Source organism: Salmo salar, chromosome ssa17 (assembly GCF_905237065.1).
Source record: "Salmo salar chromosome ssa17, Ssal_v3.1, whole genome shotgun sequence".
In the NCBI taxonomy this organism is placed as follows: domain Eukaryota; kingdom Metazoa; phylum Chordata; class Actinopteri; order Salmoniformes; family Salmonidae; genus Salmo; species Salmo salar.
The window spans coordinates 60,531,038-60,545,210 of NC_059458.1; the positions used below are offsets into that span (position 1 = coordinate 60,531,038).

The window sequence follows — 14,173 nt, forward strand, 5'->3', positions numbered from 1 at the left end:
TCTGTGTAATCTGGGGGGAAATATGTGTCTCTCTGGTCATACATTTCGTAGGAGGTTAGGAAGTGCACCTCAGTTTCCACCTCAGGCTATGTGCACACTGCCCACAAAATGTCTTCTCTTGAGAGCCAGGTCTGCCTACGGCGGCCTCTCAATAGCAAAGCTATGCTCACTGAGTCTGTACATAGTCAAAGCTTTTTTTTTCTTGTTGATTCTCCCATCCCTCTCTTTATCCTTGGCCTTATTCCCTATAATCTACTTTCTACCTTTTTAGTCCTATACTGTTCTTCCTGTTTGTCTTGTCTAAACTCCCTGTGTTCTTCGCTCTCTCATGCGTTTTCTCACACTTGTGCTCTCTTTCTCTCACACTCTTTCTCTCGTTCTCTCACACTCATTCTCTTGTGTGCTCTTTCTCTCACACTCGTGCTTTCTTTCACACTCGTGCTCTCACTTGTTCTCTTTCTCTCGTGCTCTCTCTCACGCTCGTTCTCACACTCATTCTCTCGTGCTCTCTTTCTCTCACTCGTGCTCTTTCTCTCACACTCGTGCTCTCACACTCGTTCTTTCTCTCGCACCTGTGCTCTCTTTCTCTCACACCCATGCTCTCGCACTCGTTCTTGCTCTCTTGCTCTCTTTCACTCACTCACTCTTAGGGAATTCCTCCACTGTCCGCCAGGCCTCCACTACTAGTCGTTCAGTACCGATTTCTGAGTGCAGACCACATAAGAAGCTGTAGAGTGGCACTACAGCTGCGGTCAGTGCAGTCTGCCCATCACTATAGACACGTGCTGTGTCACTGTGCACACTGCCACCTGTAGCAACGAGGCAGGCAGGCCAACGGAATGACTTGGCCCAGTAACAGCACTACAAGAGGAACACATGCTAGAGACAAGTGGTTCAGAGGAATCAAGGAAAGAATGTCAGGATTGTAGAGATTGATTTCCTTTGAGATCTCTCAATATATTAACACCATTATCCCCAATCTGTGTTCAGATATGATCTGAACATATTGTTGACGGTTTCAGAAGTTATGAGTGTTCATCTAAGTAACACCTTGACATTAACTCAAACCCAAACCATGTGGAAACTGGTCTTTTTGAAAGTCGTCCAATTTGGCTTCATCATCACTAATGTGGGTTGTTATCAGCATGTGACAGGACAATAATAGAAATCCAATCCTTCTGTCTCAAAAGACTGACAGAGGTTTTAAGGTGTGCTGACAGGGTGCCTGTCTGAAGGGTAATCGTCTAGTCAGAGGGAATAGATTGTGCTTTGTCTAAGAGCCCTCAACTTGTCCTGATCTGACCTAAACTAGCCCACTCTAATGGCCAGATTGACGTAATCCCTCAAATACCTCATACAGATCTTTCCCTCACAAGGTTTATCATCAATGATTTAATCTGAAGTTGAATCATTGATGATAACCTGATAAGGGTGAGTATTGTATTTGAGGGGTTCCATGAGGTTGGGGGTGACCAGAATGGGGCAGTAGGGCTGCTTCATCTGTGTTTGTTTTAAACCACTCCCTGCTCAGGCTCTCAGCAAACAAACTTCTAACAGGGGGCAACAGTTGCTTTCTTTCCCCAATTAGGAAAGGGGCGGGTAGGGTCCTCCTCTTACACGTGTGAGAGGGGTAGGCTTTCTGTCCTATAGATGGAGAGAAAATAGTATTGTGAGGACATCTTGGAGACCTGGTAACCCTGTGGGTGCTGCACAGAGAGTGAGGGGTGAAGGACAGTTCTCTGACTGAGTCTTCTCTGCTGGGTGTCTATCCTAGCTTGCCGTCTGAGGATGCAGCGAAGGGGACATAGCTATGGCTACAGCAGGCTGTGGTATGTACCAGAGCCCATACACCGTGTGCCACAGACGTATACGGTGGCACCTGAGCATGGGTCTTCGGGGAAGGCACTGAATGACTGAAGTAGTTATTGTGTTTGAGGCACTTCCTGCGCTACCATGATTGAGCGTTCACAAGGCGGGGGTGAGCTTGCGTTCTTGCATGCGGCATTGTATTGTGTGGTTGTTACCTGGTGGAGTTGTGGTGGTGTTATGTCATCTCGTGCCCTGAGATGTAAAGGTCTTAGTAGTGTCACCTTTTTGAATTAGGGTATGGTGTTATTCATATTGTACTAGTTGAACAAGCAATCATTTCCTGCTCTTTTTCCATCTTCATCTTGTAGGCCTGGTCTGAGAAGAGGGAGCTCCTTCACCTTCCTCACCCCTGGACCTCAATGGGACTTCAGTCTGGTGAGTACAGCCTCCATCCAGCTCCTCTTGTTTTTGTGTCTCCCTGTTCCCTCACAGGACCGGTACCTCGGCTCATTCCACTATCCTCAACATTTTGTCCTGGCGTTGTTTGGGATGATTATGGCTCTCTGGCCTGTTTGTGCGGACAGAAAGTGCCTGTCCCTGTCATAACTCTGTCATAATCGTCTGTTTTGGCTTCAAATCTGGCCTTGGTGTTTTTAAACATGCACGGAAGCAAATGGACCTGTTCATTCTCAAAGCTGTAAAGTTCCTTTGACTTGGACCACTGACTCTGTGCACTTAGGTTTAGGAAAAAGTCCTTTATTAGTTAATGACAAATGACTGATCCACTTTGGTCTTCAGGTTTTGAGGGGAGGTTTGGACTGCATCTTGGATGCATCCGGCATCACCTGTGTATCGGTATTCAGAACATAGTCTATTGTAACCCAGTCTTCACCCATTACTCCATAGTGGATGATGGTGTCACTCGGGCTCCCGAGTGGCGCAGCGGTCTAAGACACTGCATCTCAGTGCAAGAGGCGTCACTACCGTCCCTGGTTCGAATCCAGGCTGTATCACATCCGGCTGTGATTGGAGTCCCATAGGGCAGTGCACAATAGGCCCAGCGACGTCCAGGTTTGGCCGATGTAGGCCGTCATTGTAAATAAGAATTTGTTTTTAACTAACTTGCCTAGCTAAATAAAGGTTAAAAAAATACACATTAGTGCATAGTTCATGATAGCCTTGATCCCCCAAATAAAGACATTGAAACTAAACCTTGAAGTGCTCATGCAGCATCAGAAACCCTGTAAACTGATGCTATGTATACATGCCAGTTCAGTTTCTTTAGGCAACTCGCAATCACCTCTGAGTGAGAGGTGACATAAGCATTCTGCAGGTCCATCTGATCCTCCATTCAGGAACTTTTTAATTGCATGACTCCCTCAGCTGATGCCAGGCACAGGACAGACTCCCCACACTACCCAGTGAGCCAACAGTGAACAAACAAGAACAATCTTCCTGTTTCTATTTCCCCTTCAACATAATGGAATCAACATAGCTCTTGTTCCTCTCAGATTGTCTGGCCTACTGTTTACAGTAAAACCTAGACCTCAATGCGATCAGTGATTGGAAACAGAGTTGAGAGGAGAAATTAGAGAGAGGAACGGAACGACAAGGCCTGGAGCATACCAGGATTTGAGTGAACCCCAGCTGAAACCCTATCTATCACTCATCTGAGCCGGGGAGAGGAGATGAAAAGAAGGGACGAGGGAGGGGTAGAGGAGAGGAGGCCAGAGGCTCTTCATCTCGTGCCAAACGTTGCCTTTGATTCCACTAATTTACTTTAACTGGCATGCTTAGCTCAACCACTAAAAGCATATGGCGCTTGTTACCTAGGCTACCCCCTCCCCCCGCCCCATGATTCCACTATTATCTCAACTTTATAAATCTACCCAAAGATAGAGAAATGTAGACAAACGGTGGGCTCCTTTGTCTCCCATCCCCTCTTATCTCTACCTTGAAACTTGAATAAGGTCAGGAGGGTCCTGTGCTTTGATGTGGGAATGTAGGCTGGGGCGGGCATAGTACAGTTTAGGTGGGGGGGGGGCTGTAGTGTTTCATATTATCTCAGACTACATTAGCAAGGCCTCAGGGCAGAGTAGTTCTGTAATGTTGAGAATGTCATTTAGGTCTCCAGCTCTGTGCAAAATCCAACTGCTGTTTGTATAAATGTAGGCAGGTAATTAGTAGGAGAGATGGCAGCTTTTCTGTCTCTCCCAGCGACCTGTTCAGACAGCCAGAATGTCAGTTTGCTTTCCATGCAAACATTCCCACTTCAAACATGTGTGTCTATGTGCCTAGGAATTGAGATTGTATTTTGATGTGCGTATCCCTGTGTGTAAGCGCAAGCACCCTAATTCAATGACATCAACATTAACCTACCCAGCACATACGAAAACACTGAGGTGGGGTACTAAGTATGACCACTGATTATCATAGTCTCTGTTCTAGAATCTCTTGAGAGGCCATGGCATTCCTTAACACAGTATCGACCCCACTGCCCCCACTTTTTCTATGCCTACCTACCTCATACTTTGCTTTGTGCTGGTAATTACATAGGGCCTGCCAGGTTGTGTATTCTGGCAGCTGACCAGGTCATGGTTTTATTGTGCCATTTTCACGTGACACACACAAACAGGCCAGCACAATAATAGGCCAGTGTTACTCGTGAGAGAGAACTCCACTGTTGCCTCAGTCCCAACCCCCACTATGCCCTTTCTACACCTCTCCCCATCCTCCCTCTACCACTCTCACTCACCACGTTCTCCTTCTCTCACTGTTTCCCTCTCTCTGTGCAATCGATGTTTCTCACCTACTGTTCTATCAAGCAGAACATGCTTAACAAATATCACCAAGTTCTTTATCTAATCCCACCTGACGTTAATGCCCTATTTTCTCAGGCCTAAGCAGGGCTTGTTTAAAAGGTTAGTTTAGCCTAGCCCATGATGTCATCGTAATGTAAAACTATCATTTGCATGGGCGGCAGCAGTCAACAGAGACTCTGCCCTCACACAAGCCTTGTTGTCTGGGGGAGGCTCTGAAGAGGAGACCCCTCTAGCCCAGACTTGCATTGCATAGGCAGTAGTTTGTTAGGTTCATGAGCTGAGGAACTTCTACATTATGCCTCTAGTCCAGTGTAAACGTTCCATCTAACCTGGCCCACCCTTTTGATGATTTAATCAAAAAACTGACCCGAAACCCATCGTTATTTTAAAAGCTAGCCTAGCACTATGCAGTTAAGCCCTCTGATGATGATGATAATAACAAGACATTAAAGGGGATTTCTCTGATCAATCACTCAAATTCCTTTTGAATGGGGATCAGCTTAATGATTAGTCGTTCAGTCACTAGCTGATTAAAGACACTAGTCTAAAGCTGTTGGCTAATGAGCCTTCTTTCTTTTTTAGCTAGTTGATGATGACTGGCCTTTTGATCAGATTTCCAGTTTCAGTCTCTCCTTTTACCGTCAGCTCTACTATAAACAAGAGTTTAATTGATTGATCCATGATCCCACTTCCCTCATTAGCTTCAGCAAAGGTCCTAACTGCCTCAATTTGCCTACCTTTAAAAAACTGACTTGGTGTGAAACTACTGTATTCAACAGCTGTAGCACTAAATGAGAATCTCTTGATAAGGAGCTGTACTGTAGTGTTGCGTAACTCTCTGTTAGCCAAAGCACTGTTCACTCCCCTTAGTAGGCTAGCTAATCATCTAGCCACGTTCTCTCATCTGGGGCATTGCATATGGAGGCCCCTTGTGTCCCCTTGTAATTTATGAACCATGCAAATTCACATTTTCTCACCTTGTGTGATCAGATATTGCACAAGGAGTTCTCTTTACTGTGGGAAAGCGAACAGGTTTGAGGAAGAAATGCCCATTTACCCCCTTCAAAACAAACTATTCATAACAAACAACTACCTCAACATACTGTCTCACTCTGCACACCCGTGGTCCTGTCTCGGCTTCCTGAATGCCCTGTGATGGCCCTCTACTCCCTCTGTGGTTAATGCGCCCTAATGACAGCGCCCTAAGAGCCCCGGCAGTCAGGCGACGCCAGCGCTCCTCCAGCCTTTTCAACCCTAGTCACATACACACAAACTCCGGGCCAGACCTCATCTCACCTGCCAGCTGGTCTTCTCCCCAGGTGTTCAAGTGCTCTTGTGCTTCATTAACCCTTTCCTGTTCCCAATGGAACCTCCAGGGGTGAACATTGTCCCTGGGCCAATGGTGGCAGTTCTTCTCTTCACTGGGGTTATTCTCAAACCTATGAGACCAGGACAGGGTAATGGGGCAGAGGGGTGGTGGTTGTCTGTTCTTGTCTAACTATTTCTAACATCAGAGAACAGCAGGAGTCCACACTAGATGTAGTTGTTTTGTGTGAATTGGAGAGACTCATGAGTGTGTGTAGCTATCTGCCTAAAGAGTATCTGTGTGTGTATTGGTGTGTCTACCTGTGTATCATAGATATGGGTAAGTTTATCTGTCGAAATTTGAATAATAACATAATCTCATTTCCATCTGTCCCCAGAAGCGGAAGTGCATAGAGAAGGATGACTCTGATGCAGTCAGCCTGTGCAGCTTTGACTTTAAGGTAAAACACACAATGAATCGGCCCATACCACTGATCTGAGTTCACAATATAGATACCCTGAACCAGCATTACTGATCCTAGATCAGTTTGTCAAAGTGATGCACACAGTTCTGTAAACTGTTGTTGTCCCCAAGAGTTGCTGACATTCATAAATGTACGGGAAATTGCAGTCTAGACTTAGAATGTTATTGCAATGGATCATTTGGTACCAACATGGAGGACAGTTTCCTGACCTCTGTATATCTTTGGCTGAGGTCTGAAGAAGCTAGGTCTATAGCCTATCCAAAGTCTAGCCCTGTCCTGTTTGTTTGTGATACTTGAGCATATCACTGAAAACCATCCAGATAAGGACCATGTTTGTTTATAGCAACCACCACAACACTCATCAACTCATGTTTGGGGAATTCACCAAATCTACTGTAGTTACTAAGATTCTTATTTTTAGTAAATTGACAATCAGGACTCGTTGGTTGGAAAACGTCCTCAATAATATGGATCTATATTGTTGTCTGGGTGTTTGACTCACACACCCAGGCTTGTCACCAGTATTCCAACTTGGGATGATTTTCTCAATAATCCCCCTTTGGTAATGCTCTCTGTTTCCACAGAGGTTTCATTATCACACTCAATCTTGAGGCAAAAGAAACACACCTGTTTAGGCGAGGTGCTGGCTAGCGGAGTAGAACACTTGGAAAAGAAAAGGAGAGCCGCACAGTCTAGGAGCTCAGATGCAATAATTAAATAACCTAATAACCAACGTTTGGACAAACAAGTTCTTTCATCAGGGTATAATTATCACACTCAAAACATAACAAGCACTCTTCTGAGTAGTCAGATGATTAATAGTAACCTGTTAAATTTCTCACAAACCACTATGACAGGCCACATTTCTAGTGAACACTTTTACTTTCGATGACAACGTGGAGGACATTAGTCCGTTCCTACCCAGTGGATCCTAATCTATTTATTTTTTTTGGATTGCTTCATATTTCTTCAGTAAAATGTTTGGGTCTGAAATGACTGGAAAGCTGAGGGTGGCCTGATGAGACTTGATAGTAGTGCATTAAAGAGATTTGCCCATCACAATTTATAAACAACCCTGCATCATTATGCTCAATCAGATTTGAGCCATTTAACTGGTAGTCTCTATATACAAAGACTTGTTATTGTCCTGTAGCATCGTGTTTTTGACATTTGAGGTGGTTTATAGGCTGGTCTATGTATTGGTCTATACCAGGGAACTCCGTCGGGGTCTCGACTTACTTTCTAGAGTTAAAATACTAGAATACACAAGGTGACATTTCAAATTGTGGTTGTGCATCAGCAGTTTCTCTTATGTCAATCACTGATAGTCAGTCAATTAGCTCATGTTGGCTAATAGTTTTTTTAGATTAGCGGTCAGCTATTTAAACTTGTTATCATTGAGGAAATACGACCAGGGGCCTCCCGTTGATTTTGTTAGTCAGTCTCACTCGGATATGATATAAAAAAAGCTAACATTTCTCTCCGCCCCATGGCAAAATGAATAGAATTGCATAAAATGACACTGAACAAAAATATAAACGCAACATGTAAAGTGTTGGTCCCATGTTTAATGAGCTGAAATAAAATATCCCTGAAATGTTCCATACGCACAAAAAGCGCATTTCTCTCAAATTTAGCGCTCAAGTTTGTTTACATCCCTCTTAGTGTACATTTCTCCTTTGACAAGATAATCCATCTACCTGACAGGTGTGGCATATAAACAAGCTGATTAAACAGCATGATATTACACAGGTGCACCTTGTGCTGGAGACAATAGAAGGCCACTCTAAAATGTGCAGTTTTATCACACAACACAATGCCACAGATGTCTCAAGTTTTGTGGGAGCGTGCAATTGGCATGCTGACTGCAGGAATGTCCACCAGAGCTGTTGCCAGTAAATTGAATGTTCATTTCTCTACCGTAAGCTGACTCCAATGTCATTTTAGATAATTTGGCAGTAAGTCCAACCGGCCTCACAACCGCAGACCACGATATATGACGGGTGTGTGTGTGTGTGTGTGTGTGTGTGTGTGTGTGGGGCGAGCGGTTTGCTGACGTCAACGTTGTGAACAGAGTGCCCCATGGTGCAGATTAAGCCATGCCTTGTCTCTGTTGTTGCTTCATTCATTCCATGATCCTTGCCTGAGCTTCCAACACTTTCATGGTTGAACTGATTTCAGTCACCTCCAAGGTATTATGATGGGATGGGCTATAGTGGAAGGGAAGTGTGGATACAGACGAAATCCTGTCTGTCATTCAATGGTATGAAAGTCTTATTTTTCCACTGTGTTACTGGTGATTTGTCAACTCAAGGAGTTGTCAAACTGTCAGAATGACCACTTCATGATCAGAGTTATTGTAACACAGGGTACATCCATGCTTCAGTACAGGAAAGCCATGCTGTGTACTGAGATCTAGCAGCCAGAGTCACTTAGAAATTGGACGTCCATCCATGTCCCGAGGGCATTGTGGACGGAGATGGTGGATGGGCGTAAGCCACAAGCCATCTGTTGAATCCCAGCGCTAAACATTGGTTTTACATGGATTTGTTTTAACCCTATCCCAAACCTTAACCTTGTTAGTTCTAGATCTGTCATTCTCATTGAAAGCAAGTCTAAGAAGTAGTGTATATGTGCTCTATTTCTATGCTTGCTGTTCTTAAGTTTTGTTTTTGTGTCTTTTACCTTCAGTTTTGTACACTAACTTCAAACAGATGAAAATACAATCTTTTCGGTTATTGAAAATATATTTCACAGCGGTTTAAATGGTACAATGATTCTCTACACTAAACGGTTAAAGGTGCAATATGCAGAAATCGCTCCACCATTTCCTGGTTTCTAAAATTCGAATAGTTAGTTTAATTTCAGTTTATGCTAAATTGCTTGTTTTGTCACTGAAATTAGGCAAACTATTAGAATTTTAGCAACCAGCAAATGGCGGCACGATTTCTGCACATTGCAGCTTTTAACTGTTGAGTTGTTTTTGTTTGAACCCTATCCCAACACTTAACTCTTAACTTAACCATTCAGAATGAGAGCCAGCAGCTGTGCAACCCCAGATGCAGATGCTGCAGTAGGAGCAACCCTGGGTGTCTAAAACACGTAGACATTTTACGTTTGGCGCCACTTCTAAATTTGACATTTGGAGAAACATTTGCAGTGCAGTGATTTAAGCAAAGGTTAAAGGCTCTTGTAGTGTATGACTGACTGAGGTCAAACCACTCACTGACTCAAACTAAACACGATCAAAAGAAGATTAGGCTCCGCTGGGGAAGAACGGACTAATTACAATAAACTTGCCAAGTGATATTTCATGAAGTCGAAGTTGGGCAAGAATGGAGAGAGGAATGATTGAATGAACCACTCCTCTGTCATAAAAAAAAAGTATGTGTTTTGCTAGAAATGTGGCCTGTCATAGAAGTTTGTGACAAATTGAACAGGGTACTATTATTCATCTGATTAGAAGAATCTGCCGTTGTGTCCTTGAGCAAGGCACTTAACCCTAACTGCTGCTGTAAGTCGCTCTGGATAAGAGCGTCTTGCTAAAGGACTAAAATGTCAAATGAACTCATTCGGCTGCTAGGTGAACAGTCTACTCTGGCGAATGGTCCTCGTTTAATGAAGTTAGATCAAAGCTGAATCAATGTCTGCATACAAGATCACATCATGATGGTATTCTACATAACTGAGTATAATAGCATATTATAGTTTTCCTGTAAGACAAACACCACCTCATTTCTTATGAGATTTCAGGGTGATTGTGACTTGTTGCCTTTTTCTCTCATGTGGCCAGACCTTAACGTGCTCCAATAGGTTAAATATGTGCTTTGATTGAAGCTAAACACAGGCATGCTACAGTTTGATAACCCATCTACACTAAACTTTGCCCACTGTCCATAATTCTAAACCACACTGTAGGCTACTTCGGAACAACGCTGTATAACTCCAGAAGATCTAAATGTATCTCCCCATGAAACTGATTGAGATCCAATAGTTGGCATGCAGATGCTGCATGGACTTTTCACCGGTAAAACTTGAAGAATTATTATTCCCGAGCGACAGTGAGAAATGTGCAGGGAGGGTACCACAGAAATGTGTGCGTAAATCCCCCCCCACATGCGCAGAACGTGATTTGGATCTTCAGCTCTGGGGGGGAAAAGGGATATAGACGGGGCGGTTACCTACGGATTCGCGATCTCGGCCTATTCGCAAACCTGTTGCACCAGACCAGATCACCTCCCCAAATCCACCTTCACCCCCCCATTCTGTCTGGCTCTTTGGCCCAGGTGGAGGGGGTTGAGGCAGCTAAACAACCTACGAACAATAGGCTACTTCCATAGTTCTCTGCCCCCCCTCCTCCTCACCCCTCCAGGTTTGACCTGCCGCCTGCACGCTCGCCCAGAGAGCCAAAATGTTGCCATAATAAAAACAGGGTAGGGGGGTTAAGTAGCTGACTAGAAGGTGTTTGCTGTAAATGCTGCACACTTGTATTGAGTATTGCCAGTCCTGGCTGGAATCAGGGTTCCTTAAAAAACCTGAAGCCTCAAGGTGTAACTTTCCAAGCTTCTTTCACCAGCCCTTTTTTTCCTCTTCTACATGTTTGCTTGGTGGGTTAGCTAGACGTGTGTGTGCTCTCTATGAATGTGTCATGACAAACCTGTGCTTCTTGGTTACCTCCACACTGTTTGGTAGCAACCCATAGAAGCCCTGGTTGTGTGCACTGAGTAAAACTCACTTAAGTAAACTATTGAGTAACCAGGGTATTTTTGTCTGGTGTGAAATCTATCGCTGGTTTTGTGTTTAATGGCTGCTCTGTGATGGTTTTAGTGGGGCACTGCTGGATAAGAAGCCCTGCCCTCATCTCCCCTCCAATAGCTGCCGAAGAGACCGTTTTTATAGGTTGATTGGCAGTAAGGCAGAAGAATGAGGGAGGAATCAAATCAAAGTTTATTTGTCACGTGCGCCGAATACAACTGTAGACCTTACAGTGAAAGGCTTACTTACAGGCTCTAACCAATAGTGCAAAAAAGGTATTAGGTGAATGGAGAGGAATGGAGACCACAGGAAATTGGGGAACAAGTATAGGTGGAAAGTGAATGGGAAGAATGGAGCGAGAACAAAGGAGGCAATTTCCAAATAGTGAGAAATGGGGCAATACAGGAGTTGGTGTATCAGAAACGAAACTGTTTTTGTTTTTCTCTTGGCCCACTCAATCTGGCAGTGCCTGGACTTGATACGATCACACTAAAGCCGTGATTCATTATAGTATATGAACACCCGTAGGCCTATTCTCTTCCTCCCTGCTCAAATAAGGACTCACAGACCAAATGTATATAGGGAGGAATAATCCAGTAATATTACATTAATTCTAGACCATATCTGCCATTTATTGTACCTGAGCTCCTGCACCAAACTCCCACCACCAGGGGGCAATGGTTCCACCACTTGTTGAGTGAATTAGTCCCCTTGGGAAGTATTGGCTGTTATGTTTTCCCCAGAACTCTAATAGACACTATCCTTTTCCTGTACTGCTGATGTGGAGGGCATGTTCAGTCCGAACTGTAAGCCCCAGGGCTCTGTTTGTTCCTGGTAGGGAGGTACCGTGGTGGAATAGAGGGTAACGCTATGGTTGAGGTGACTCACTCCTGCCTGCCTCTCTGTGTGTGTGTGTGTGGAGGATAGCAAAGTGTGTGAGGGTAGTATTAAGTGTGTGTGTGTGTGTGTGTGTGTGTGTGTGTGTGTGTGTGTGTGTGTGTGTGTGAATACACATTTGTTTGTCAGACCTTTACTATAGCTGACTGGGTGTTTGGGCCTGGCAAGTTGAGCTATTTTGTGTTTGGTTGTGTTCACAGCCCACCCACCGGTTGATGGCCCAGACAGAGGGGTGACTCAGCCTCAGGTCTCCTCACACGGAGTGACGAACACTGAGATGCACCGTGTTGTCTTCCCTGTGTCTGGATGATTGCACGGTACAGACTCTTTTCACAGACACAGGTTTTGACTTTCTCCACTGAAAGTGTACACTGGGGCAGTGTTGTGTTTTTATAGTCTATCTCCTCCAGACTGTCTGTATCCTGGTTCATATTCCAGCAAACAGACATGTAAATATTATTATTCAGTCTCACCTGAATAATCATTCACACCATCCTCCCTTCTGGCAAACTGCTCTCCCCTTTTTCACAAGTAATCCAATCATCACCCAAATCAACATGTAGTCAGACTTTCCCCCTGGGCTGTTAATTAGCATTTTATTCCTGAACCGGAGCTGTGAATCCTAGCCACTAGTTGGGTCAGTTTGTGGAGTGGACTCTGCTTGTGGAGTGATGTATGCCAGACTGTCAGAGCCCTGTTGGTCTGTATAACACTGTAAACAGACAGTCCTGACGAACACATTCTCAACCATGGTGCCAGTCCTCATGTAGTTTAGCAACAATAACCCATCTGTGTTCTCTCACTTCTGTCACCACACACACACACACACACTTTCTCACTCTCACACATGCTTAGTTGCATATGTCCTGTTTCACACCTTAGTATTGACACAGGAGGGTGAATTCGAGCCTTCACATTGGTCTAATTCGTTTGCTCAACACACACGCACGCACGCACACACACACAGTGGCTAAATGACTAGCAAGGTTTTACATCCCTTCCACCACATAGCACCTCAGCACATTATCCAGTCCATCACACAGTCAACACCTTGGATTCTGCAGTCCATTTGTACAGCAGGTATGAGTATGTAGCAACATGTGCAGGGTTTAGTGGCTTTCCACAGGTGTTTTCACATCTAATCACGTCTCAGTTAACTTTTATTCAAATGGAGCATGAATGTGTCTGACTGTGACATGAGTTTGTGCAGGAAAAGGGAAGCAAGCTTGTCTTTTACTTTAAAACTCTGTTTCAGAATGACCTGAGTTTAGTTTCTCACTTCTGTTTACTGTTAAACTGGGTGCAGATGTAATTAGGATTTTGTCAGTGAAGCCCTTTATCTACTTCCCCAGAGTCTGATGAACTTGTGGAAACCATTTTTATGTCTCTGTGTGCAGTTTGAAGGAAGTTGCTAATTAGCGTTAGCGCAATGGAAGTCTATAGTATCTACTAGCATTCTGGGTAATAACGAACTAAACACCCCTAATTTAAATCCACCCCCACACACTACACTTCTGCCCTCAATACACAGGGTCTAGTGTGTGTGTGTGTGTGTGAGATATAATAAGGAGGTGAGTGAACGCTCCCCTCTTATTGATATTCTAACTGATCGCCCCCATCCCCTGCTGATCAGAGCCTGGTAACAGCTCTCTGTCGTTAGCTAAAGCAGACAACAAACACTGGTGCACTTTACACCTTTCACACCAGAAAGCCAGGGGACAAAGAAGTGCTCCATATTTACTCACTCAATGAGGTGTGATATTGATATACATGATGGTTCACTACTTATAGGTTGTGTTTGAACTAGATTCTATAGGTGGAAATGTACAACTGCTGTTTTCAAGGAATTTACATGATTAATTATCTGAAGTAGAATTCTTCTAAGCCTACTTTTTGACATGATTCATCAGTATGAGCTCAGAAGGCATTTCTCTATTTTGTTTAGTTTTATTACACATTTAAAAACATGACGCAAGTTTCTCTGTTAGGGCTGCTCAATGAATCTAATTTTAATCTAAATTTCAATATTGTTAGAGGCTGCATTTTAAAATTTATATATATATATATATATATATATATATATATATATATATATATATA

The 14,173-nt window shown here is 43.9% G+C and overlaps 1 protein-coding gene across 3 annotated transcripts in view; it reads left to right on the top strand.

The window, feature by feature from the left end:
• Positions 1–14,173, top strand: part of LOC106576227 (neuroepithelial cell-transforming gene 1 protein) — a 30,179-nt gene that overhangs the window by 6,615 nt on the left and 9,391 nt on the right. For 2 of the 3 annotated variants that reach the window (XM_014153269.2, XM_014153271.2), the window contains exons 2-3: positions 2,178–2,244; positions 6,335–6,397. In XM_014153269.2, the coding sequence (XP_014008744.1) occupies positions 2,178–2,244; positions 6,335–6,397 (130 nt within the window). Of the gene's footprint in view, positions 1–1,773; positions 1,830–2,177; positions 2,245–6,334; positions 6,398–14,173 lie in introns of those variants that run through there. The other variant, XM_045699874.1, reaches the window with a different exon arrangement.